The sequence below is a fragment of the Centruroides sculpturatus genome, unplaced genomic scaffold (assembly GCF_000671375.1).
Source record: "Centruroides sculpturatus isolate CEXI.00-Female unplaced genomic scaffold, Cexi_2.0 scaffold20, whole genome shotgun sequence".
In the NCBI taxonomy this organism is placed as follows: Eukaryota; Metazoa; Arthropoda; class Arachnida; order Scorpiones; family Buthidae; genus Centruroides; species Centruroides sculpturatus.
The window spans coordinates 622,747-650,501 of NW_019384333.1; the positions used below are offsets into that span (position 1 = coordinate 622,747).

At 30.2% G+C, this 27,755-nt stretch overlaps 2 protein-coding genes across 14 annotated transcripts; both read right to left on the reverse strand.

Moving 5' to 3' along the window:
- Nucleotides 1–106: 106 nt before the first annotated feature.
- LOC111630771 (myosin heavy chain, muscle-like) lies at nucleotides 107–27,749 on the reverse strand. 12 transcript variants are annotated; one of them, XM_023374993.1, is made up of 38 exons: nucleotides 27,124–27,745; nucleotides 25,412–25,504; nucleotides 25,269–25,332; nucleotides 25,099–25,197; nucleotides 18,453–18,556; nucleotides 16,529–16,786; nucleotides 16,284–16,433; nucleotides 14,442–14,612; nucleotides 13,644–13,823; nucleotides 13,417–13,564; nucleotides 13,267–13,322; nucleotides 12,696–12,783; nucleotides 10,693–10,810; nucleotides 7,660–7,783; nucleotides 7,290–7,426; nucleotides 7,057–7,138; nucleotides 6,721–6,975; nucleotides 5,774–5,902; nucleotides 5,273–5,395; nucleotides 5,106–5,192; nucleotides 4,886–5,031; nucleotides 4,725–4,815; nucleotides 4,593–4,649; nucleotides 4,416–4,502; nucleotides 4,174–4,340; nucleotides 4,025–4,103; nucleotides 3,709–3,954; nucleotides 3,437–3,633; nucleotides 3,216–3,348; nucleotides 2,923–3,139; nucleotides 2,608–2,848; nucleotides 2,210–2,531; nucleotides 1,994–2,125; nucleotides 1,307–1,546; nucleotides 1,032–1,232; nucleotides 780–929; nucleotides 609–694; nucleotides 107–406 (listed from the first exon to the last, which is right to left on the reverse strand). In XM_023374993.1, the coding sequence occupies exons 3-37, from the start codon at nucleotides 25,300–25,302 to the stop codon at nucleotides 647–649; spliced, it is 5,097 nt and encodes a 1,698-aa protein (XP_023230761.1). In that variant the 5' UTR covers nucleotides 25,303–25,332; nucleotides 25,412–25,504; nucleotides 27,124–27,745; the 3' UTR covers nucleotides 107–406; nucleotides 609–646. The 12 variants fall into 12 exon arrangements, with proteins under 12 accessions (XP_023230761.1, XP_023230727.1, XP_023230720.1 ...); XM_023374959.1 differs by lacking the exons at nucleotides 609–694; nucleotides 12,696–12,783; nucleotides 14,442–14,612 and adding exons at nucleotides 12,004–12,091; nucleotides 14,062–14,232 and having other exon boundaries at nucleotides 27,124–27,749; XM_023374952.1 differs by lacking the exons at nucleotides 609–694; nucleotides 12,696–12,783 and adding an exon at nucleotides 12,004–12,091 and having other exon boundaries at nucleotides 27,124–27,749.
- LOC111630842 (myosin-7-like) lies at nucleotides 19,316–22,098 on the reverse strand. 2 transcript variants are annotated; one of them, XM_023375009.1, is made up of 5 exons: nucleotides 21,869–22,098; nucleotides 21,071–21,250; nucleotides 20,844–20,991; nucleotides 20,699–20,754; nucleotides 19,316–19,522 (listed from the first exon to the last, which is right to left on the reverse strand). In XM_023375009.1, the coding sequence occupies exons 1-5, from the start codon at nucleotides 21,968–21,970 to the stop codon at nucleotides 19,331–19,333; spliced, it is 678 nt and encodes a 225-aa protein (XP_023230777.1). In that variant the 5' UTR covers nucleotides 21,971–22,098; the 3' UTR covers nucleotides 19,316–19,330. The 2 variants fall into 2 exon arrangements, with proteins under 2 accessions (XP_023230777.1, XP_023230783.1); XM_023375015.1 differs by lacking the exon at nucleotides 21,869–22,098 and adding an exon at nucleotides 21,489–21,808.
- Nucleotides 27,750–27,755: the final 6 nt, after the last annotated feature.

Consider the following 27,755-nt stretch of genomic DNA (forward strand, 5'->3'; position numbering starts at 1 on the left):
TGAAATTATTTGCTAAGTTTTCTGAAATTAATTAACAAGAACACGCTAACTGTGATGATAGAAGATAAATGAAATTAAAAATATAAAAATAATTACATAGTCTTCGTTGAAGTTGTGACCTTGTGATTTTTTATTATTTCATTATTATTGCATGAAAATATCCAACATACATAATAGCAAAGAAGCTCTTTTTGACAAGATCATGCATACAAAGCACAAAACAGAAAGAAAGTTGTCGTTTCTAATAGGATAATTAAGGATAAACACCATTTCCTATATTAATAGGCGATATCCTATAAAAATCATCGTATTCTTACAGATCGGACTGATCCAAGAAATCCCTCGAACCTAATTTATTCGATGAATGATAATCGTTGTGAATTTTCGAGTAAAGGTGGATAGGAGGCTGTTTATAAAAGAAATAATTAACAATAGAATTAGTTAATTAGATAATAAAAAGTATATATATATATATTTTTTTTTTCTGTGATTTTCCTGTTAATACTGTTTGTTAATATTTTCAGATCAAGAAGAATTCTTGAAATATCAGAATTATTAGTATAAGAACAGATGAATATAAAAGTGAACATGCATAAGATCTTTCTCACCTACAATGGAAGGTTACAATGGAAGGTAAAGTGAAATGTTATTCATTTCCCATTTGTTTGGCCTTAGGCCTGGACTTTGGAAGGGGCTGAAGGAAGAATAGAATATAAAGTTAACAGTAGACAGAGAGAAATAATAATAAAAGTTCGGTTATTATTTATATTATTACTTACACTTGGACTCATTGCTCTGCTTGCAGAACTGCGATTTCTTGCTCGTAGTTTTGCCAGTGCATTTTCGGACATGTCTGCTCTTTCTTCTGCATCCTCCAATTCTTGTTGGACTTTTCTAAATTTAGCGAGATTCAAAGCTGCTATTTCTTCCTAGAATATTACAATTCAATTATTTATATTCTTCCGTTAATTAAGAAAATATATAGTAAATTTATTATATATATGTAAGTATGTGTGTATATTAAAACGTACAGCTTCCTCTATCTGTCTCTTGTATGTTTTTATCTTCTGTTGTAATTTATCGATAAGATCTTGCATTCTTTCGTGATTCTTTCGATCTTCGTCCATTTGGAATTGAATTTCTTTTAATTTTCTTTCTGATTTGCGATAATTTTTAGCTGAATCTGCGTGTCTGCGTTGCTCGTGTTCCAGTTCGGTTTCTAATTCTCTCACCTTAAAAATTAGATATTATTATTATTTAATTAATTCTTTTTAAAATTAAACTCTACTGTTAAAACTTTACACACTTTCTGTTCCAGTTTCTGAATAATTTTCCTTCCTCCTTTAAGAGCTGCTGCTTCTGCTTCGTCTAATCTGACTTGCATTTCTTTCAGCTGCTGTTCGACAGCTTTTCTTATTTTTTCTTGTTGTTGAGCGTGCTCTTGTTCAGCTCTCAGTTCATCGGCTAATCTAGCAGCATCGACCATTGCTTTCTTTGCTTTTTCTTCCGATTGTTTGGCTTCATTCAACATTTCATCAAGATCGGCCTAAAATATACGAAATATATGAATGTAATTTTTACTCGTTCATGTGTTCACTGAATTGATTCCGTTGATAAAAGAACAGTAACCAAAATAAAATCCTATCATGAAATCATTACATGTGCCACATGCTGAATGCCTAGATGATTCTGATGATAAAACAATAAATCAATTATGTATGGCATGGATATTAATAACTATTTCCGGAAGATGAGCCCTATTAAAGACACTACATCGTATCTATAAATAATTTCAACTCTCTTTTACGCACAATTAATCATGCGAGTAGTCAAAAAAAATGTGGCTGTGTTCATATTGCTAAAGATTGTAGACACATTTTCTTCTGTCTTTATCATAGTGTTATTTTGATTGGAAAAATACTTGATTACTGTTTTCTTATTAATCATTTTGTATCTGATAATACAAATTTATAATATACATAAAATTGCATACATGCAATGCTTGCATTTCTCCTTCTAATTTCCTCTTGGCCATAGATATAGATGCGTGTTGTGCTGAAAGTTCGTTCATTTGATCGTGCATGTCACTTAATTCGGATTCGGCCGATCTTCTCTGTCTGTCAGACTGTTAAATAAATAAATAAATAAATAATTTAATAAGCGTGTTATCAATTTAATAAAGCATAAAATTCAATAGTAATTTGATTACTTGTTCTAATAACTGTCGGCTTTCTTCTAATTCTCCTTGAAGAGTGCTGCAATGACGTTCAGACATGGCATATTGTTCTCTTATTTCGTCCCTTGCTCTTTGTTCTTCTTCCAAAGCTTGCTGTAATTCTTTCAGATTAATCTGATACTTTTTCAGGTTCTTCTGAGCGTCGGCATTTGCCTTATTTGCATGATCTAAAGCGATTTCTAATTCGTTGATGTCACTCTCCAGTTTCTTCTTTAGTCTCAAAGCTTCTGCTTTTCCGCGTGCTTCGGCTTCGAGACTCGCTTGCATCGAATCGATTGCCCTTTGGTGGTTCTTTCTATAATTTACACGAAAATTAATTATTAATATTTTATTTAAAAAGAGAAGAACAAATGGCAGACACGAATTTGCACCTCGTGTTTTCAAATTCTTCCTCCTTGTCTTGCAGGCGTCTATCGATTTCCTGTCGAACCTGAGATAGTTCTAATTGTGCTCTTAATACTTTATTTTCTTCCTGTTCTAGAGCTGCTTCTGCTTCTTCCAAGGCAGCTTGCAACTCTTCTTTTTCCATTTCCAATCTCTTACGTGATTTCTCCAACTCGTGGACACTTCTACCACCCTCTCCTAATTGGTCCATCAAGTCTTTGATCTCGTCTATGATATTAAAATTGGAATTTAATACACGTTCCTCAATTTTAAATATTATAAAAAAAAGACTTTTTTCTTACCTTGCAAATTTTTGTTCTCTCGTTTGACTGATTCGTATTGCTCCTGGCTTTCTTCGTATTGTCCTCTTAATTTAAACAGTTCGGTGGAATAATTTCTGCATTCTCTCTGAGAGGCATCGAGTTCTGCTGCTAAATCGTCTACTTTCTGTTTCCAGTCGGCAACGACTTTGTCGAATGATTTTTGCCTCTTTTCCAATGCAGCTGCTGTTGCATTCGCCTAATAATTAAATATAACGTTAACACATATCCGAAATTTTATATAAATTTTAGAAAATTTCTATTTAGTAATTTACCCTGTCCACTTCGATGGTCATATCTTCAAGTTCTCCTTGAAGTCTTGATTTCGTCTTTTCTAAACCGCTACATTTTGCATTTACTTGCTCGATGTTTTCTTCTGCTTCTTGGAGTTTAGCTTGAAGTTTTCTCCTTGAATTATAAGAATAAAAATTAAATTTTCATTACTTTTTAGATTTGTCTGTTGACCAGTAACCATTTAAAATAAATGGTTACTTACTTCGCTTCCTCCAGTTCTTCCAACCTTGCCAGTCCTTCGCTTTCATATTTGTTCTTCCACATTTGTAATTCGGCATTAACTTTGCTTAATTGTCTCTGAAGATCAGCCTTTGCTTCTTGTTCTTCCTCTAATTGTTCCCTTAATCCGTCTAAATCGTGTTCCAAATTTCGGAAGCGACCCATGAGAGCAGAACGTTCCTGAGATGAAATTCATTTTTTTTTTAAATTAAACACGTACAATTTATTATATAAATTTTAAATAAAACTACGTACTCTGCTTTCTTCATCTGCCGTTCTTTTAGCTTCGTCTAATTGCGTTAAGAGGGACATTTTTAATTTATTAACTTGAGCGAGCTGAGATTCTAAATCTTCCACCTGCCTTTGTAGATCGGAATTTTCTACTGATAATTTCTTTTTTGTCGAATCGAAATCTCCTAAAGACCTGTTAGCTTCGTCTAATTTTCCTTGCAGATCTAAAACTTGTATTTCTAATTGTTTCACTTGTTTTTCGGAATTTGCCTGATGATAAATAAATAAATTAGAAAAGTGAGAAATGTCATTCATGTTTTTCTAAATGAAATCTCCTTACTTTTTCTTTCTGTACATGATCGATACTGGATTTAACATCATCTAACTCTCCTTTCAACTGTCCTTTCTCTTTCTCCAACCTGTTTAGAAGATTTTTATTTGTGACGACAGAATTTCTAAACAATTATTTAGTGTTGTTCACACAATTACCTGCTCCTGTGTTTGTTAAGTTGGTCGTTTTGTTCGCTTAATTCGGCCACCACATCGTTGTGTTTCTTCCTCAAAGTTGACATTGCCTGTTCGTGTTGTATGTTGGCTTCTTCTAAATCTCTTCGCAGTTTTGACATTTCGGCTTCTCTCCTCTTATTTAGTTCGACCTTAAAATAGATTTACAATAGGATCTTTAGAAAAAAATACAGCCAAGGAAATTAAGATTTGAATACTTTTTTTACCTGCGCTGATGTTGCACCTCCGGCTTCTTCGAGACGTTCGCTCAGTTCTTCAATTTCTCTGGCAAGATCAGCCCTTTGTTTTTCAGCCTAGAATAACAAAATACATTTCAGTAAGCCAAATTTTAGTATTATTAATTGTAAAAATGATTTATGTGTATATTAAAAAAAAAATCTTACTTTAGCTCTAGCTTGTCGTTCAGCTTCGAGTTCTTCTTCGAGTTCCTCAATTCTAGCCTAATTAGAATTTTTAAAAATATATCTCAGTATGCCAAAATTTATGCAATAGATAAAATATATTAATTTATTAACCTGTAATTCTTTGATCTGTTTTTGTAATTTTGCCACTAAACTTTGTTCGTCTTCTAATTTTGCAGCCAGACTAGCCATTTCCTTTTCTTTCCTAAATAATTGCTTACAATTACATTAAATATCTCAAATTAAAAAAAAGATTAGTTTGCAATATTTTATACCTCTGAAGAGCTTGCTCTAATTCTTTTTTGGCTTTTTCTAAGTCAGTTATTGCTTCTTGTGCTAACTTCAAATCGCCTTCTAATTTCCTCTTTGTTTTTTCTGTATCTCCTCTTAATTTCTTTTCTCTCTCTAAATTATCTTCTAACTGTAAAAATATATTTTTAAATTTAATTTTAAATTATTACAACTTAATGATTTAAAAATATTAATAAAACTTACTTCATCTAAAGTCTGCTCTAATTTTGCTTTCACTTTATTTAAATGATTTACTTTATCTTCGGTTGCTTGAAGTTCTTCTGATGTTTTCTAGAATTTATAAAGTAATATTCGTAGATAAAAATATTGAAAAAAAAAAGTTAAAATAAGTTTGTACTGTGTTGATATACCTGAGTAATTTCTTGTAAATGTTTCTTTTCTTTGTTAAATTTATTAATAAGTTCATCTTGATGAGCGATTTCGTCGTTCAGGTTACGAATTTGATGATCTTTAGAAGCCTTATCTTGTTCTGCCTACATTAAAAAACCAATATAAATTTAATTTATTAAAAGTTATACATTTAAACGATTAAAAATTATGCAATTTACTCAAATACACGAAGAATACAGGTGTTTAAAATATTATATACAGTAAAACTTGGCTTTGTGGCCACAACTGAAAATTTCCTGTTAATCTGCCTAAATCAAACTTCATACTGCCACCCCCCACAGAAAATGCCCTACATAAATGAAACTCCATATTAATGGACACCTCTCTCTTAAGTGGCCAGAAATTGTAAAGTTTTACTGTATTTTAGTTTGTCTAGGATGTATTTTATAAACACGCCATTTATATAAGCATGACAAAATATGAATTTAAACTATTATATTTAAAAATATAATAAAACAGACCTTTTGAATAGTAAGTTCTAAATCTTCCACGTCCTTCTTCAGACTCGACACTTCACCTTCTAATTTTTTTCTTGTTTGTGAAAGTTGAGTGTGGGCGTCCTCTTCGTGATTCAACCTATCTTGTGTTTCCTGATCGGAAGAAAACAAGGAATATTGATCAGAGATGGCATCCGACGAATAATAACTTGGATGAAACTGTTCGGATATCGAAGACCACTCGTTATCGCATTCGGTAACTGCCATATCTAACTCCTAGCTAACATATGACAGGGAATATTTCTGACCGGCCTTACCACTTGAGATTGTGAGAGAATAGATCCTATTATCTTCAACTTGTTTAGTTTGTAAGGAGACTCTCAGACTACTATATTTAGTAGGAAGTGTAGAAAACTTTCAACTAAAAATGTTTATTTATTAAAGACTAGAAGATGATGACTAAGTTTTAAAATAAAGATTAAAATCTAAATGTAAAGAGCTTTTATTCTATATATATATTTATATATAACCTGTATAAACGAGAAAACTTCTTTGAAACCGAACGGTTTTCCATGTTTTAAAATAATAACCTGTTTAAAACGGAAAAAATATCCGGTACAGTGCGATTCCGATTTAAACAGGTTTATTGTAATTAATATAATTTAATAAATTATAATTATTCGGAAATAAAAAATTAGTTTTCATATCTGAGAAGTCCGGGCCATACAGTTTCAAATTTCTAAAAGAATCTAATAAAAACAAATATTTTACGGCCCCACGAACAACATTTTTTACAAGGCAGGCCCTGAAGAATATCGAATTTAATTAGCCTAACTAAAGTTAATTGAAAGTTGATGAATTTATTCTAATTTTAGAATTAAAATTATGCTGTTTTAAATGTTCTATATCGTTTAATATTTTTTTAAAAAATTGTTTCGCCTTTCTGTAGTTTAGTGTGATGAAATACTAACCTGAAGTTGGCATTCCAAATCGGCTTTTTGTGTTAGAGCACGATTCAATCTTTCTTCCAAATCGCCGCATCCGGATCTTTCTGCTTCCAATTGTAAAAAGAGATCGTTCTTTTCTTGTAATAATTTTACATTTTGTACTTCGAGATCTTTTCTGATCTTCTCTTCTTTTGCGAAAGCTTCTTGTTCTTTCTTCAATTTTTCTTCCAAAGCTTTCAATTCGTCTTCTACTCTTGCAATGCTCAATAATGGTTTCACCTGTTTAAAAAAAAGTAGAAAGAATATATAAATGTTTACAGTTAACTTGTTATCTTGGTGCTGGAAACGAATTTTAAATACCTTTGAGTAAAGCTTCCACCATAACCAATTTCTGAGTTGTAAAAATTTTCGAAGATTTCTCTGAATAACCAGTAGGGCAACTCTGAAAGAAGAGGAGTTTTTATGATTATTAATTAAGAGACCTTAGAAATCCTCGAGGTATAAAATTTGACCAATTACAATACTCCAGCTGTTCCATAACATCCAGGAAACTAACAATTTCAATAGAGGTTTTCATTGAAACACTTATTTACCTTTGTTCCTGTAACTTCTTGAATTCTTTCTTGCACCCGTACCATCTGATCCATGCTTGCAACATTGTAATAATTTTACTTAATCTTTCGTCTCTCAATTCTTCCAGACGTCCCAAAGCACCAGCTCTGAAGAATACCTAAAATTAAGAATTAGAAAATAAGCTCAGAATGCTTCTTAACGTCTTGCTTGCTGTACAGTTTCCAGGCAGACAAGCTAATTTTAGAGAAGGAATTAATTTCTTTTTTAGAAAAGTTTCATCTCTTACCTCAGATCTGTGATCCTTTGATCTTAAAACTTAATACTATAATAACTTGCAAGAAATTCGGTAAGCTATAACTAATTTCGATAGAATCATGCTAATATACATGCCTTGGTAAGACCGAATCGATATTCGTTAGGATCCAATTGTGTTTGTTCCAATATCCTTTCACTCGCATTCTTAGCATCCAAGAATTGATTCTTAGGTAGGACATTCGAAGCTAGGATTGTATATCTGTACAGGAAAGGATGGGAAGATGCATTACAGTAATTGCAAATATTAAAAACTCTCCCTGTTCTTGGTATATTAGTAAAGTATACACTTGTTATTTTATGGATGGGTCCTTTGGTAAATTATAATAGGATGGATATAAAGTGATAAGGAATGGTTGCAATTTTCTAATCTGTAATAAAAGGGTTTTGCATGTTCTAAGGATTTGCATATTAGTCATGGGTCGATCTCTTATTACAAAAACATTAGTGCACGTAATTATTCCCATTATTTTTCATGCAACTGAAGATAGATTTCTGATGAAAATGGATAAAATTCTGCTGAGATGATAGATTTCAAGTTCAAATTTTAAAGATTTCCCAAATTCTTTTATTATTATTATTATTTAATAATCCCGATTGCATTTGTGCTGAAGTTAAATGCATTACAATAAATTGTGATTTTATTAATTAAAACAATTATTATTATTATTATTTATTATTATTGCAACACTTCATTGCTTCTTGCGTGATGTTACTCACATCGAAATGCACGTTTGTTTGCATTGATGTTACTCACATTGCAATACATAAGTATTTTTTCCATTGATTTTACTCACATCGAAATGCATATTCGTTTGCATTGTTATTATTCACACTTTTCTGCTTTGATGTTATTCACATTGCAACACCTTGACATCTTTTGTTTGCTGTTATTCACATAAAATACTTTATTCACTCGTATTGACAGATTATTTTCACATTCTGTTGTTTATTTTAATCGTTTAGTGTTATTCACATTTCAGATTCACCAAATTAATTCAATTATCAGTGCTTATAACTCGCACTAAACCAAATATACATATATTTTATATTATTATGCACATAGAAAATTTGAGTTTTATGCATTAGATGTTTATTAATAAGTTATATAATCGTATCATACTGATACAAGTCTGTTTCTGTTCACTGTTCTACAAAAAACACAATTAATTAAATATTAATAAGTTTATACTCATAACATTCACTTGAAAACGAAAAAAAAAGTATAGATTAATAAGCGTATTATTAACATACAATAGCAGAAAGCAGGCAGATAATTAAAGCGTGCACGTGCATATTACTATACCTCTGTGACCCTGTGACATTTTCAGTGCTATTTGACCTGATAAAATCGGAAAAGGTTTTGTTTTATTGTTGCTTAATTTACATGCCTTTGTATGACCCATTCGATATTCATTAGCTTCAAGTTGTGTAGCCGCAAGTACGCATTCTGTTGCATTTTTAGCATCAACGAATCCCTTAGGAACTGCATTGGGAGCCAAAATTGTGTATCTGGCGATGAAAACAACAAAAATTATTTTAAAAAATCATCAAAAAAAGGTACGTAAAAATGCAAAAAACAACAAAAAAAGTTCTGTATACACAGAAAAAATATACAAAAATCTTTTTTTAAAAAGTCATGAAAGTTGGGAAATAGAGGATACATATGTGCAAAACTTTACTCGTTATTGGCATATATACTTTTTTTAAAAAAAAAAACTCATTCTGCCCTGTGGGCATTAAGAGGGTCTTTTTTTTAGCAAGCCCATTATGGGTTTGACCAGGTGGTGAGGAGGGATGGGAGCCAACATATCCGGTTGGACCACTCCAAATAAATTCTAGGGGATTTTTCAACCCGTCTGGATTCAGTCCCAGGTTCCCAGAGTAGTAGGTTGCCACCTTGATCACTTATCCATCCAGCTGTCAGTTTATATACATATAATTAATGGACTTTTAGTCACAATTCTTATGATTAATGTGCAGTTGGATATATAGTTTCTATAAATACAGTACTTTGTCATAGGAAGTGATAATTTTCAGGAAACATATTTGATTTCCTTTCCTGTTGTTTAATCTTTTGATGCCCATTAATAGGTTTATCCCAAAAACAAAGTTTTGGAGTAATCAAATGAATAGTTTGAATCCTGAAACCAAATATTTTTTACTATTAAAGTTATTTTTGAAACAAGTAATATTAGATAATAAATGTTGAGATATTTTCCTACATTATAAATTTAATAAAAAAAGGTAAAAAAAGTTATTTTCTAATTTGAATATACAAAATAAAACAAAATACAATAATTTAACAACAAAATGATACAGTAATAACGTCAAATTAAAAGTCAGTATGAAAGTATACTTTATTCTGTAACGTCTAGTTTTTTCAAAAAACCCAAAAATTAACTAACAGCATTACATAAACAACAAAACAAAACATCCAAGTCAGTGACAGGCCAGGACTTATAAATGGGCAAAAATATGAATGAATTTCTTTGAACATAAAAAAAAAAATAAGTTACTGTATGAAAAAGCCTGAAATGAATATGTGACTATGCATCAAAAAAAGAATTAAATTTATTATTATTTTATGATCGACTATGTACAATAATTAATAAATACAAAATAAGTTAGAAAAACTAATTGTACAAGTTATAAAATTTAATGATATTTTATCTAATCAGAAAAAAAAAAAATACAAGACTCCAAACTTTTCCAACACTTAGTAACTTAGTTCTAAGATAGTTTTAATTAAGTTTATTACCATAGAAATCTGACAGATATAAAAACTAGACTATTTACAAAAATTACAACAAAAGGTTCTTACAAATAACTCACCTAACTATCATGCCATAAAGAAAAAGAAAAAATAGTCTTGAAATCTTTGCTTGCCAATTGTACTCACTCAGGAACTTCACCTCACTTGCTTACAGTAGCTTCAGTATCTTCACCTCATCTTTCTTCAATCTTGTCAGACTTTATATACCAGACATGGGCAAATGCGGCTCTTTTTGAGNTTGAAATAAATATAAATTATTTATAAAGATTTATAGTTGGAAATTATTAATTAAATTGCCAGTTTAATTTAGTAAATTTTCATACTAAAATTTTTACCTGTGTTTAAAATCAGGATACAACATTCTATTAGGAAATCCTTTCCTACAAATTCTAATACCCTCGAGTACACCGTTGCAAGTCAGTTGGTGCATTACCAAGTGGGAATCAATCACACCTAAACAAACACTATAATATTTTTATCTGTTCATAAATAATTTAAAAAATCAGCTTACAATATACAATAAATCATTACAATATTGCTTACCTTTTTTTTTTTAGTTTAATAAGTATACAATTGTTAAAACTAGAAGGATGCTTACTTCTAATTTTATTGATTTTAATGTTGTAATTTTCTAATTTTAATAATTTTGTTTACATTTTATTTACTTTCTTTAGTGTTATTTCATTTGTAATGGAACCGAAATTATTATTTTTAATTAATGATTCCAATTTTGTTGGCTTAAATGACTTGAATTTTTTTATTTTATTTCGTTAACGTGCATTTTCCTTGGAGAATTATAATCGTAAGCGTAATTTTAGGTTTCAAGTTACACTAGATAACATGTTAATGGATTTTAAAATAGTATGTGAATAGAGTTAAATGAATTGTGTAATAGTCTGAACAATGTCAGTTAAAATGTGTGTACTTCTTAACAAAAGTATATTAACTTTACAATTAGAATTATGGATCTTTGACTTATCTTTCATCATTGATAACTGTTCTATAAAATAAACAAATGAAATCTTTATATTATAGGTCCACACATTGAAGAGAATGTCTGGATTTATTGTTTGAAATTTAATTGAAAACAAATTAGTAGTAAATAATGTAGTAAATGAATATAGAAATGCTACAATTTATGCCTTTATAATAACTATTTAATGCTTTTTATCCTAAATAATTGAATATAAAATTAGTTATAAATTTTATTAAAAGTTGATGTAATTGTATAATAAAAAAATTATATTTTAATTTATTAATTACCGAATAGAATTTTTGTTTTATGATCAGTCCAAATTATGAAGTAATTATTTATAAACAGGGCCGTCAGAGCTTGTATGGGGCACTCTTAGCATGTTTTTTTGGAAGAAATAAAAAAAATTAGAATGCTTATTTATTAATATAAAGTAGTGTTAACGCCTTTAAATAAATAAAATTAATTTTATAGAGGGTTAGGCTCGGGAAAAACTCATCATCTTTCAGCTCTAAACGGCCCCCTTTACAAAACAAGATTAAAATTTTAGTTTTGAACAACCAGTTATAAAATAATAATAATAATAATAAAATTAGTGTTATTGTAAGAAAATAAAATAAAATAAATAGAAAAACGTATGTACAAACACATCTTTTCATCCAAACCTCCTTACCTGGCGATTTAGTTTCATTCGGAATGATACACCTGACGAAATGGGGTGATGTACTTCTCAGAGTGGTCATTAACTTGTTCAATTGTTCCTATACGTTTGGAAACAGGAATAACCAAGGGAAAGTTTTATGAAAAGGATCTAAGCAATAAGCAATGAGTGTCAAAATGGGCTTAATTTGGACAGGAAAGCGTAAAGCGAAACGGTATAATAAATATATATTTTTTTTTTCTATTTTTTTTTGGAAGGAAATTATTATATTTGGCCATTTTTGGAAATTTGGAATAAGGTTTGATAAGGGGGATCTTGCGGATTTGGCATCCATGACGATGTTGCTCCCATTTCTTGATGACTGTTGCCAGACTAGCAAAGCACATCAGCCAGCTCTTCTATCCTACATTGCAGAGAGCGAAGCGATAGCCAACAAAGTTAGAAGCTATTCAAGCATAAAATACGCTTGTAAATGCTTATATCTAAAATAAATATATAAAATTGCTCATATTATTAGTTAGAATAGGCAAAGAATAGAATGTTTTCCGAGGATAAGAGAAAATTTGAGGAGAGAGGGGGGAGGTTTGTTTCTTCGGAGGTTTGAGGATGATTGGTGGGAAAGACTCCACAGAGACAATGTGTTCAGGCTTACACACTACATTATTATAATATAAGGAATAAAAGGAAAAGAAAGAGGAATATACCTGGGGATTTAGTTTCATTGGGGATGATGCACCTCACAAAATGAGGCTGAGTTTGTCTCAAAGTGGTCATCAACTTGTTCAGTTGTTCCTGTGGGATTTAGGATAGAGATAAAGATCTACTCTAGTAGGAATGGGAAGTATAGGTAGGCATATTATATCTATAAGTACTACTACTGTTACTAATAGTTTATAACTACACTATAAATTTACTATACTACTGAGTTTAGGAAAATTCTAAAATTATATAATCTACAACTATTCATAGAAAATAATAAAAAGAGTCTTACAAAATAAGTAGTCAAAAAGGATGGTGGAGAGCATTAAATTACATTTTATGTAATTTTTAATTGTTGAAAATATTATAAAAATAATGGATGCCCTCTGCAAGGTCTAAAAATACCCCAACAAAAAATTATGTATATAAATTTAATCTGTCTGATATCCCATTTTTACAAAATATATTACAAAAAAAAATTAAATAAACTAACTAAAAATAATCTAAAGTTTAATTTCTAAATATCCTAAACACTATAAAAATAAAAATAATTAATGTTTCAAATGAATTAGTTACCCTGTACAATGCAGACACTGTTTGAAATCCAGAACCCTTCTTTCTTCCTCCTCCTCCTGAAGTGATGAAAGAGAAATAAATTAAAATAAAATAAATAAATAAGCCCTGTATTTTCATTGATGATGATGGTAATTATAAATATGAAAGTACCTTTCTTTGGATCATCAGATCCAAGACCTGGATGATCTTCAAAGATGCTAATTAATAATTTGTTAGATGCATGTTTGAACTGATCGACAACAGTATCATTCAGTGGATCTTTATTCTTCTCTAACCAGTTTGTCAAGTTGTAGGGAACCTATTTTATTAATAAATGGTTTTTATAGTCTTATATGTCTTACAAATTAATAATTTAACACAGTGATAGGTATATTTACAGTTCCTGCATAATGAACTATGGCAAAATGAGCATCTACTTGTCCAGGTTTCGGTGGTTTTGGCTTTACGAAATTTGGAGATTTTCCAAGGTGATTAGTTTTTAATTTTTCTTCAAAAGTTTTATCGGTGGCTTTGGGGAACATAGATTCTTCTTCCAGAATTGAAAGCACACCCATTGGCTATCGACATTATAACATGCATTAATATAACTTAATAAACTTTAAACAAAGTTTCTGTTAATTTAAAACAAAAATTATATACAGAGTTTATATTTCTTTACATATTCATGTAAATAAATCAAGAAACATTAATCACATGGGCATAAAGCCTTATATACTATAGCTTATACTTATGAAGTCGTTAGTAAAGTGCCATGGAAGCAATTAAAATACAATACATGGAAAAGCAACGACAAACCTTTTCTATCAGCTCAATACAAGCTTGTAAATCCAAACCGAAATCAATAAACGTCCAGTCGATTCCCTCACGTTTGTATTCCTCTTGTTCCAGTACAAACATGTGATGGTTGAAGAACTGCTGCAATTTCTCGTTGGTAAAGTTGATACAGAGTTGTTCAAAGCCATTATACTGTATGAGTTATGCGAAAAAAGAAAAGTTTGATGTATAGAAAGTTAAAAGCACGTGTTTGCTATTGTTAGTACAGCAATAGATATATTTCTTTGTGTGCTGGAAAGCGCAAAGCTGCTTATGCTGCGTAGTGCCCATTATTCTTTTACACAAGCGCCCAATTTCTCTCTGTTTTCTGTGTATTTTTTTTTTTTTTTTTACTTTCCTACCTTCTCAATTAAATCAATGCACGCTTGTAAATCCAATCCAAAATCAATAAATGTCCACTCAATTCCTTCTCTTTTGTACTCTTCTTGTTCCAAAACAAACATGTGATGGTTGAAAAATTGCTGTAATTTCTCATTGGTAAAGTTGATGCACAGTTGTTCAAAACTATTCAACTGGAAGTGATTAAAGAAACATAGGGGAAAAAAGGGAAGGTAGTTATTAACATAAGTATTAATTAAATATTAGCAAAATCACATTAGAGATACATATTAGCTTTATTTTTCTGGGCATATCTTACAAATTTACTTATTTTTACTTAAAAAAAATAGAATATACTTTCGAAAAATATACACGAATAAAGCTAATATATAAGGTTGGATATAAAAAAACACAGGTTATTATATATTTACAAACATTAATATACAGTATGATAAAGGTTTAACGGTATCAGGGAGTCACACATTGTACTGGAAGGGATAAATAAAAAGATATTTAGGGAACTTAACTTCAGGAAGGTCAAGGATTTGGTAGGCACGGGTATAAAATAAATAAAATAAAAATAAATGTATTAACGATTTTTAAAAATTTGGGAAACAGTTAAACATGGGAATTTTTTTTAAAGGAAACCAAAAAAAAAAAAGAAAAATTATGGAGGAAAGAATACAAAAAATTAAATTTTCAAAACTAAAAATAAGGATTTTCACTCTGTTTAGGGTACAGTTAAGGGTAAAACAATAAAACGGGATTTAGGGAAAAAATAAAGGTGAAAAACAACAGGAATTTGGTCACACGAGGAAAAAATAATTTGGGATTTGTTAGAGGAAAAAAAATACGCGCATTTAAATAAATCGCATCTTTTTATTATTATTTTCTTTTGATTTCAAAATGGGCAGTTCTAAATTTAGTTTAAGTACATTTGTAGATTGCAGATGTGTTGTGTGATGTATTTTGTACAAAATGCTTTTAAAAATATCTAATGTAATTAAGTGTAAAATGTGTTTGATGCGAGTTAAAACTAAAATTTTTTAAATTGATTTATGGTTTATATAATATAAATTGTATAATATATATATATTATATATAGATAAACCAAATAAACTACAGAATCATATATAAATATATAATTATCATTTGTTACACAATGAGACCTTTCATTAATTAGGTCTATTTATATTTAATGTATACCAAAAGGCAAAAAAAAACTATATATTATTTAATTATTTTTTTGTTTCACTGAAAACATAACTTAAATAATAAAAATATACAATTTACATAACATTTTCACACAGTGTTATAAACTGTAGAATGAAATCTTAGGACAATTTATGTGTTTAAGTAAGTTTGTAAGACTACATTAACATTAATAATCAAAGAAAATAACACACGAAGCTCTCGAATTAAGTGTTTATTCCATTTATTTCTTTCACTCTAACGCTAAATTGTAAAAACAATTAAATTTTTATTTTACTAGTCGAATATTAATTAATAACAGAAAAGTAATGGAGACATTTCCTTGCTATTAATAGACACTTCAAAATAACTTCAGCATATTTATGCCAACTTTGGTTTGCTAGTTATAGCCTTATATCGAGTTAAATTCAACAAGAGTTATTTTATACAAAAAATAAAAAAGATCGTGTGTATAATTGGAACCTGCATTTTATGGACATTTTTATAATTGTAATGGGAATTCATTCCTTTTATTCTGCAGTTTATTAGGTCGTTCTATATATATATGCCTATATATTAATATTACCTTTAAAAATTAGAAAAAATGTTATTAAAATTATATAAAATGGCAATAGAAATTTTTCGCTAAATAAATAAATTCTTGAACGACTTACGTCGAAAATTTCGAAACCTGCAATATCTAATACACCAATGAAGTGTTGTCTCTTCTGTTTAGTATCTAAAGTTTCGTTGACCCTCTTGACCAACCATTTGAATAATCTGTCATACATTGCTTTGGACAAAGCACCCACAGAATACACAACCTGAGTGAAAAGTACACAGTTGTTGTTATGAAAAAATATTTTAAAAAAAACAATTAAATACACACGCTTTGAAAGATAGGAATTGTATGTCGCACCTGTTCTTTATTTCTTCCTTGTGTTACCATTTCGTTGCCGACTTTAATTTTCGGTTTCAGCAGATTTTTATACAAATCTGCCGCGTTTAATCCTAACAAATGAGCAACTTTTTCACCCTCTTCGGTACCGTCCGCTTCTGCCTGTTCTTCTCTTGGCCTTTGCTTGAATTTCATTTCACCTAAATGCATGACTGATGCGGTAATTTTATAAATGTTAGTCTTCTCTTCGTCCGTGAATCCCAAGACGTCGAAACCATTCTGAAATCATAATTAAATCTTTACAATATAATCTAACGTTCTGTTCGATCGGCTGGGATAGTGTACGTTTCTACGTCAATTTGACGTCGTTGCTCTAATTTTGCAATGAGAAATTGTGAAGAATGACGTCAGATTTACGTAAAAATAATGTGCACCATCCCAACCAATCGAACGAGTCTTAAATTTTCTATATTTTTTTGTTTACTTTTTGTTAATTATTATTGTGTTAATTTTACTTATTAATCTTACACATCTCTCTTTGTATTAATAAATTTATATTGTTATAGAGTTAAGTATAACATATTTTTGACCCGTTTCTCTCTTGGATCGCAAAGAGAGATTGACAAATTACTCACATCAGTGACTCCCATTTCTTCTTTATCATCCACACCAGGGATGTCTGTCTTACCCTGAGATACAAAATGGTAGTCCCGGATGTTATTGCTTAGTAACATTTTCTCTGTAAGAAAACAGGCACGAAGGAGGACACCGTTAGAAAGGTATAAAGGGATTACATATTACACTAGGATACATCACAGGTTTGCTCGCCATTGGAATCAGAAACAAATTACATTGGTTTCTACCACCATCAGTTACGATGATGATAATTTATGGACACAATACACTACTTAAACACAGTGGGATCTATGTGGTAAGTTATGGGAGGGTGTGGGGATTTTCTAAGATTGGAAAGAAAGAGTGCAATTGAATACAAAGATGGGAATGGGAATCTTTAAGTGGATTTATGATAAAAGGAATTCTACGTGGTGTGGAATAAAAAAAGAGGATTTTATTATTGGTAAGGGGAGATTATATTTGAATGGAAGAGGCACAAAATACGTTCCTCTTAGGAAGATATTAAGGGATATTTCTTGGAGTTTGGGATGGGTAATTTATTGTTATGAAAAAGTTGAGTAATGTACAATTCAGTGAACTATTTTCTAGAACTGTACAATATAAGAAGGAACTATTAAGGAATTTTTATGCCAGGTTTTAAAATACTGTATAAATTACAGGATTTGTTAATGTAAAATATTTTCTATATTCACTATAACATAATTTAGTATCATTTACAAGTAATGGATACTATAGAACGAGAGGATACGTAAGTTTGCTGAATTTCTGTGAACATAATACATCCCTTTAAGAAATTAAAGATGCGACTTTCAATATTCTGCAAGAATTAACAATTATAACAGGCCTACATGAAATTATGTAGGTCTAATATCTTTCTACACGACGAATTTCATAATAATACACAGAACACTTTGGTTTTAGTTACAGTTAAAGGAAAATAACTGTATTGTAAATAACAGCGGAAATGTTTTCTGAAAACAAAGTTGCTTAAGTGAATTATAGAAAATATTTATTGTACTGTTAAATCGTTCATTAGGAATTCGTTATTATGACATTTAATGAAGTATTCGGAGAAATATACACAAACATTAACACATAAACAATAGGATCTCTTCAACACAAGAAGTATATGTTCCCAGTTTGATTTAGGACACTCACAAACAATGATTTCATGACAATATTACATGTCTTTTTAAAACTTATTAATGAAAACAGCACTCTGGTTAATGGTATATCTATGTTAGTGGTCAAATCCTATGGACGGCTATAGGGACTTATTGAATAAAGGGTCTTCTCTATATATACTCACATCAGTTAAACTCATTTCTTCTCCATCATCCACACCAGGGATACTAGTTTTACCCTGAGACACATAATGGTAGTCCTTGATGTTATCACTTAACAAGAGAATTCCTAAAAGAAAAGGGTTCCAAAGGTGGTGTGAGTATCATGGGAATTAATCAGGATTTAATCCTAGCATGTAAAGGAAAAGTATATTATTACGAACGAGGTTTCATTTCTCTGAAATTACGAAGATTTCGGATTTGAACTATTAATTGTGTGGGAAAAAATAGAGGGAAACAATTCTATGTGCATATTTTGGGGTTTTATTTTGGATTGGGTCTAAGATAATTGGATAAGGAGTACTAAAATCTTCAAGCAGTTCTGGGTTTTCGAGAATAGTGCGTTAAAATTGGAAGAAACCAAAAGTATTTTGGTTTAGGAGATACACAAACATTTCATATGAACACATTGATCACATATATTGGTAAACAGATATAGGTGAATGTTCGGAGGAAAACACATCATAGAATAATTGCCACTGAGAACAGAGAGAGAGAGAGAAAACACATTTGAATTGGAACATCTATTTTCAGGTTGGACAACGAATAAAGCAGGAATTGTCTGATATCCATACAGACCATATAATGGGGACATCATTGATAATTTATTATACTCACATCAGTTAAACCCATTTCTTCACCATCATTTACACCAGGAATTTCAATTTTTCCTTGGGATACAAAATGGTAATCCCGAATATTGTCACTCAGACAAAGTTTTTCTGTTAATGGGTTGAAATATAAAAAAAAAATGAAGTTGAAATGATAATATAGTATATAAAGCTATATAAAGTATAGATTTTGATAGGGATTACGAGTATTTTCTAAATAGGAGAAAGGGAATTTAAAGTAATAATAATAATAAAATTAGTGTTATTGTAAGAAAATAAAATAAAATAAATAGAAAAACGTATGTACAAACACATCTTTTCATCCAAACCTCCTTACCTGGCGATTTAGTTTCATTCGGAATGATACACCTGACGAAATGGGGTGATGTACTTCTCAGAGTGGTCATTAACTTGTTCAATTGTTCCTATACGTTTGGAAACAGGAATAACCAAGGGAAAGTTTTATGAAAAGGATCTAAGCAATAAGCAATGAGTGTCAAAATGGGCTTAATTTGGACAGGAAAGCGTAAAGCGAAACGGTATAATAAATATATATTTTTTTTTTCTATTTTTTTTTGGAAGGAAATTATTATATTTGGCCATTTTTGGAAATTTGGAATAAGGTTTGATAAGGGGGATCTTGCGGATTTGGCATCCATGACGATGTTGCTCCCATTTCTTGATGACTGTTGCCAGACTAGCAAAGCACATCAGCCAGCTCTTCTATCCTACATTGCAGAGAGCGAAGCGATAGCCAACAAAGTTAGAAGCTATTCAAGCATAAAATACGCTTGTAAATGCTTATATCTAAAATAAATATATAAAATTGCTCATATTATTAGTTAGAATAGGCAAAGAATAGAATGTTTTCCGAGGATAAGAGAAAATTTGAGGAGAGAGGGGGGAGGTTTGTTTCTTCGGAGGTTTGAGGATGATTGGTGGGAAAGACTCCACAGAGACAATGTGTTCAGGCTTACACACTACATTATTATAATATAAGGAATAAAAGGAAAAGAAAGAGGAATATACCTGGGGATTTAGTTTCATTGGGGATGATGCACCTCACAAAATGAGGCTGAGTTTGTCTCAAAGTGGTCATCAACTTGTTCAGTTGTTCCTGTGGGATTTAGGATAGAGATAAAGATCTACTCTAGTAGGAATGGGAAGTATAGGTAGGCATATTATATCTATAAGTACTACTACTGTTACTAATAGTTTATAACTACACTATAAATTTACTATACTACTGAGTTTAGGAAAATTCTAAAATTATATAATCTACAACTATTCATAGAAAATAATAAAAAGAGTCTTACAAAATAAGTAGTCAAAAAGGATGGTGGAGAGCATTAAATTACATTTTATGTAATTTTTAATTGTTGAAAATATTATAAAAATAATGGATGCCCTCTGCAAGGTCTAAAAATACCCCAACAAAAAATTATGTATATAAATTTAATCTGTCTGATATCCCATTTTTACAAAATATATTACAAAAAAAAAATTAAATAAACTAACTAAAAATAATCTAAAGTTTAATTTCTAAATATCCTAAACACTATAAAAATAAAAATAATTAATGTTTCAAATGAATTAGTTACCCTGTACAATGCAGACACTGTTTGAAATCCAGAACCCTTCTTTCTTCCTCCTCCTCCTGAAGTGATGAAAGAGAAATAAATTAAAATAAATAAATAAGCCCTGTATTTTCATTGATGATGATGGTAATTATAAATATGAAAGTACCTTTCTTTGGATCATCAGATCCAAGACCTGGATGATCTTCAAAGATGCTAATTAATAATTTGTTAGATGCATGTTTGAACTGATCGACAACAGTATCATTCAGTGGATCTTTATTCTTCTCTAACCAGTTTGTCAAGTTGTAGGGAACCTATTTTATTAATAAATGGTTTTTATAGTCTTATATGTCTTACAAATTAATAATTTAACACAGTGATAGGTATATTTACAGTTCCTGCATAATGAACTATGGCAAAATGAGCATCTACTTGTCCAGGTTTCGGTGGTTTTGGCTTTACGAAATTTGGAGATTTTCCAAGGTGATTAGTTTTTAATTTTTCTTCAAAAGTTTTATCGGTGGCTTTGGGGAACATAGATTCTTCTTCCAGAATTGAAAGCACACCCATTGGCTATCGACATTATAACATGCATTAATATAACTTAATAAACTTTAAACAAAGTTTCTGTTAATTTAAAACAAAAATTATATACAGAGTTTATATTTCTTTACATATTCATGTAAATAAATCAAGAAACATTAATCACATGGGCATAAAGCCTTATATACTATAGCTTATACTTATGAAGTCGTTAGTAAAGTGCCATGGAAGCAATTAAAATACAATACATGGAAAAGCAACGACAAACCTTTTCTATCAGCTCAATACAAGCTTGTAAATCCAAACCGAAATCAATAAACGTCCAGTCGATTCCCTCACGTTTGTATTCCTCTTGTTCCAGTACAAACATGTGATGGTTGAAGAACTGCTGCAATTTCTCGTTGGTAAAGTTGATACAGAGTTGTTCAAAGCCATTATACTGTATGAGTTATGCGAAAAAAGAAAAGTTTGATGTATAGAAAGTTAAAAGCACGTGTTTGCTATTGTTAGTACAGCAATAGATATATTTCTTTGTGTGCTGGAAAGCGCAAAGCTGCTTATGCTGCGTAGTGCCCATTATTCTTTTACACAAGCGCCCAATTTCTCTCTGTTTTCTGTGTATTTTTTTTTTTTTTTTTACTTTCCTACCTTCTCAATTAAATCAATGCACGCTTGTAAATCCAATCCAAAATCAATAAATGTCCACTCAATTCCTTCTCTTTTGTACTCTTCTTGTTCCAAAACAAACATGTGATGGTTGAAAAATTGCTGTAATTTCTCATTGGTAAAGTTGATGCACAGTTGTTCAAAACTATTCAACTGGAAGTGATTAAAGAAACATAGGGGAAAAAAGGGAAGGTAGTTATTAACATAAGTATTAATTAAATATTAGCAAAATCACATTAGAGATACATATTAGCTTTATTNACCTACTCTTTTATTTAAAAAGTTTTTAAATTTATATGAATAATAATCCGCCATTTTGAACCATTTTGAACATATTCGCTTCCATTTTTTTTATTTTTTTTTATTTTTTATTTTTTTAATAAATTTTTTCTTGTTTTAATTTAAATATTTAAAAATTTAATTTAATTTCGGTACTTTCGCTAAATTTTGCCAGTGTATTTTAATATACAGTTATATATGGAAGAGTAGGTATATGCCGGTTAGAATGGAAGACAATTACTTACCTCATCCCCTTTAATTTCGACTGTAACCAAATCTCCTTTGGTACTAACGATGTTTCCTAGAAGGAAACCTTCTTTCTCGTCCGGTACCCATACCATTTTTTTCCCATCGTACGGTTTCGTTTGATCTTTTCGTTTCTGTTCCAAAGACACGAAAAGAAATGGATTTGGATCGGGATCTTCGGCAGCCATATTGACTAGAAGTTACGATTATTATTTTTCGATCGAAGGATTAAAATTTTGATGCACAAGGTCACAATAAATTAAACAGCTCCGGAAAGTATTACCTGAAGCAAATAAACAAAATACAATTAATATTTCACGAATACAGTTAATATTATAACTTAACTCTTAACGTCCGCCATTTTTTTTACGGAGTTTGCGGATGTGAAATTTGAAATGCCTTGCGCGTAATCAAGCAAGTAAGATAATAATTAACAAACAAATATAACTATTTTATAATTAATTAAAACACGATTCGTTTATAAAGCGTATATTAAATTACAAAGTATACAAGCATAAAATATGAATGGACAATGAAATTTCGATATTAAATGCCCTCTTTCATTAATAAGTAAATATTATTTTCGGCCGTTTTTAAACTCTGCCGTCATAAAAAATAACTTCTAGATATAAGCCTATATAATTTAATAAATGTTTTATATTGTTCTTTTTATTTTTGCGCGAGAAATTGAATATGGCTCCCTTCTTTAACCGCTAGATTTCTATACAAATTTGCTTAAAATATGATTTTTTTTAAAGCCTTATTTCTTAAATTTTAGCCTTACTTTTTACGTTAGCGCCGGGGTTTGTCGTTTAATTTAAAGCAAACTGACGCTTCCGATATTAAAATAAACATATTCTTAAGCTAACGTTCGGTTTACAAAAATATCGACCGCGCGCCGAAAGTATATTTTTAGTAATAAGAAAAATACATTTCTCGAGCTACAGAAATAATTTCTAAAAATAANTATTATTTTGCCATTAAAATTGCATTTTAATAGTGAAATAATAAAAAGAACAAGGCTACTCTTAAAAAATGCAAAAATAATCAGTAAATATTCAGAAGAATAAAAGCATATTCAAATTTCTGTGTTTATTATTCATTAAACATTGTAAATGCCCCATTGTATTATAATATTTACTTAGCTGCAATACTAATTTTATATTTCTTTATTCATTGACAGATGAAGTTTTAATATAGCAACACATATTTGAAATTTTACACAACATTAAACTCTGTAATACTGACCTTGTGTTTCTTTTTGATGTTTTTGGCTGGAATTTAAAAAAAAAATACATGATTCGGAATTATCTTTCTTGCATTTTATCTTGTTTATATATAACTCAGAATAACCTGAATTGTAGTGCTGATGCTTTAAGGGATTTTTATTTCTGTTCCTGCAGAGATAAAGGTCATTTTACGGCACTTGTAAAACCTCGATATATCGTTCTCTCGTTCGTCTCTGAAATAGGCACTTAATCGAGTGTTTGAGTCATGTGATTGGGTTATGAGAATGTCTTTTACAATGCAAAATCCTATATTTAGTAATTCAGAGATAACGATGGATGCTGCTAGAAGGAGGAAAGTCAGTTTACGAGCATTGGCGCTATATAGAGTATTTGCCTGTAATTTGGTTGGATTTCTGTTGTTGTTAATCAATCCACATTTACAAAAACTTTATTGTTTTTTAGACGTATCCTTTAGATATTTAGTTTAAAAAGGTTATTTTTTTTCCACATATTTCTATTGTCTTTTCGGATCAGTGTAAATTATACTGCTTTTTACTTTGTGTTATGAGCCTAAAGAGCATCTTTACATTATTAAAGTAGTCAAGAAATGCTCTCATAAAGCATTTACAAAAACTAATAATAATAATTACTTTATTTCAGTATTGTATTTCCGTATATTTTTTTTTTACTGTATCTAACAATACTTCTATTCTTCTAAATACTACTTTAAACTCAAAGAACATTTTTAATCTTGATAGAATATTCTAACATATCTCATTTCGTTCTTTCAAAATTTAAAAATGTGTATTAATATACTNAGATATAATTTTATATGCTTGTGTAATGCTTTAATTGCTTAAAATAAAAATAAAATAAAATAAAATAAATAGCATGCGAGTTATGCAAAAATATAAAGCAAGCGAGTACTTACGTAAATAAGATTGCTATAATAGCGTTCTTTTAAGTTGTATAAGACACTAGCATCATTGAGGTAGGTTAAGTTGGACATATCCTCTGTTTTTTCAAATTTTGGAGGATTAAGTTGTTGTAGTAGGTCCTTTTTGAGTGATCTCTGTATATTGGAATGGGGGTTGGGGTGATGAAAGGATATTGGGTGGTGTGAAAGTGGGGGAAGTGCCATTGACAGAACACCACGTGGGTAGGATTTGAAAATTGTAGGTAATTTTTTTTTTTTTAAAGAAGTGAAAGGAAAGGAAGGGATAGAAAAAAGTACACATTAATTAAAATAGAAATGGTAATAAAAATCTACTCTACTTACATAAATTAAATTTTGATAATAACGATCTTTCAAGTTGTACAACACACTGGCATTGTTCAGATATGTTAGAGAGGACATATCGTCACATTTTTCGAACTTAGGTGGATTTACTTGCTGTAGCAAGTCCTTCTTCATTGTTCTCTATATATATATATATATATATATATTTACAACGTTACCTTTAAGATCTGCAATTTGGCCTGATGTAATCTGGTAAAAAATGTGATATGATCGCTCTAAAGGTTGCTGAGAAATCACACGAGCTTTTTCAAGCAAGTCTAAATAATCAAAAATATTATAATACTTGTTCAAATTTAATAACTGAGATTTTTTTAAAACTCTTACTCACATGTTTCTATGTCAGCACCAGCCAATTTTCCCATAGGACCGAAGTGGATACGGATAAATTTACCCTTGAAAAACAGTAAACAAATTGTAAAAATCGTAATTAAAAACAATTGAGAGGCCTTTTTTTTTAATTAGTAAACTTACAAATCTGGAAGAGTTGTCATTTCTCACAGTTTTGGCATTCCCAAAAGCTTCTAATACTGGATTAGTTTGAATAACTTGATCCTCCAAGTTACCCTTAAAAAATATCATATAAATAAGTAAATAAATGACTCAAATAAAGTGTATATTTATAAATTTCGAATCATTATTAAGACTTGAAGCATGCAAATTTCAAAGCATTATTCAATATTCAGACTTCATACTGAATTCTGCTAATTATGCCACATGTACATGTACACATTTATATGCATTTAACGTTCTAAACATCACACTTTTACAGAACATAGTCATGCAGAATACATTTATAAAGCATCTAGTTGCATGATAAAAAAAAAATATATATATATTATTAATGTGTTTATCAATATTTGTATGTCTTACTGAGAAACTAGTGTTTGATGGGTTATTTTTTAAACTGTTGTGTGTTAAAATGGCACAGAGATAATCTATTTCTGCGCGCACACGCGTAGAAGTAGACACATAAAATAAGCTTAAACACTCTGAACATAAACTTGGATTTATATGTAAACCTGGAAGCTATAATTTTACATTATTTTAGTGAACACACAGTTTTCTACTAGCTTAAAACAGTGTTATGATAGGTTACAAAGATCCACAACATATGAAACGTTTCTCTGACAGTTTTTGCCCAAATACAGGACAAAAAAGTTTAAACTTAAACATAAAATACCAGTTCTTAAAGTGGGAAACATGTTAATTTTATAAACATGCATTAATATAAAACATATAAAGGATTTTTCTATACCAACAGGTAACATCTTTGGGAGTAAAGAGTGAAGATCACCTTTGGATTGAATACTCATGCTAATTACCATGACAGCGCCTTTTGGGGATAAAAATATAGTAGATTATTTACGATTTTTATAAATTCAAAAACAATACGAAGTGAATAAAACATAATATAAACCAATACAAATTGGTATGATTGATAATAAGCTGTTGAATTGCCCAACTTCATTGAAATAATAACTTTTTTTGAAGTTATTTCTTATAAATTTTGATCTAAAACATTAGTTAGGAGTTGAGTAACGAAGATGAAACAATTTTTAAATCTTTACAAATTATAAAATGAAAGGTTATCATAGAATAATAGACGCTATTGATTTACAGGTTGGGTGGGAAGTAACTAGGCATTAAAAATTTGCTATAATTTCTACATTTCAAACACTAAAGGTGAGGAAAATCATTTCCGTATACTTTATTAAATGGAAATACGGATGCATTAATGTAAAATAACCTTAATGTAGACACCTGCGCAATCTATGCCCGCTCATTCCTGGACAAGCAGCCGGCCATGTTTTCTCCCACTGCACGTGCAGCCTCTCTTGATCATCGCGACATCATCGATGCAAGAATTATAAAATTCCACAGATTGATATACATTCACACGCAAATTTTATTACGACTGCTTTATTAGTACAAAAATTAAAGCGATTTCTCCATGCCTAGTTACTTTCCGCCCACCCAGTATATTTTAATAATTTCATTTTATAATTTTAATTTTTCTCCATCAAATAGCACTTCTGACTAACTTGTCATCAGATACGTGCATAATTTCCGTAGTGATACTGTAGGCACTGTCGTGGAATGGGATGTTTTAGGGGAGGTAACGCATGCAACACTTTTGTTCTTTCACTCCGTGCAGGGTCGTTTTTTTTTGTTATTTTTTCTACCTTTTTAGATCCCTCTTTCTTCTCTTTTCCGGCTTTTTGCGAAACGGCACCGACGTTAGCAAAATAAGCGATTACTTTCTTCGTATTTTCCGTTTTTCCGGCACCAGACTCTCCACTGACGGGGGGAAAAAAGAATTAAAAAAAATTTTTCTCCTCTCGTCCTTCTAATCATAATTAAGAAACTTTGGATCAAGATGGAAGGAAGAAACTGGATAAGTTAGAAGGGATTTAATTACTGTGAACTCTTTTAAAGGGTAAGGAAAGTATATTTTTAGGAAAACAGACTGCTTGTCAGGCTATTTTTAAACAGAAAAATATGATGTGCAGTCCGTCAGAATTTCACACACAAAAGCCTTATTATACTGGTGATAAATGGTGACTACTTGCTGCAAGACTGCACATCAACAACTAAATCATGAATGTAGTGAGGAGGTTGGATGTTAGTATTAATAATAGCGTGATTAAGATTAAAAAAAAATAATAATAATAATAATAATAATGAAAAATATAGCATCGGGTTAAAGGAATGTAGGATTCGGAAGTTGATATAGCATGCAAATTTCTCAATTCAAGATGCAAAATTGTCCTGATAAGGTAAAACAAATCCAGTCGCGTTCAAAATTCGCAATTGT

Bases quoted from the DNA above. Each gene is read 5' to 3' on its own strand.
- LOC111630771 (XM_023374959.1), bottom strand. From the start codon at position 25,302: ATGGGAAAATTGGCTGGTGCTGACATAGAAACAT. The intron at 13,565-13,643 runs GTAAATATACCT...TTAATAAAATAG, and splicing joins TAGTTCATTATGCAGGAACT to GTTCCCTACAACTTGACAAA. The intron at 5,396-5,773 runs GTCTGTTTTATT...TTTTTAATGTAG, and splicing joins TAGAACTTACTATTCAAAAG to GCAGAACAAGATAAGGCTTC.
- LOC111630842 (XM_023375009.1), bottom strand. From the start codon at position 21,970: ATGTTTGTTTTGGAACAAGAAGAGTACAAAAGAGAAGGAATTGAGTGG. The intron at 21,251-21,868 runs GTAGGAAAGTAA...TAATGTCGATAG, and splicing joins GCATTGATTTAATTGAGAAG to CCAATGGGTGTGCTTTCAAT. The intron at 20,992-21,070 runs GTAAATATACCT...TTAATAAAATAG, and splicing joins TAGTTCATTATGCAGGAACT to GTTCCCTACAACTTGACAAA.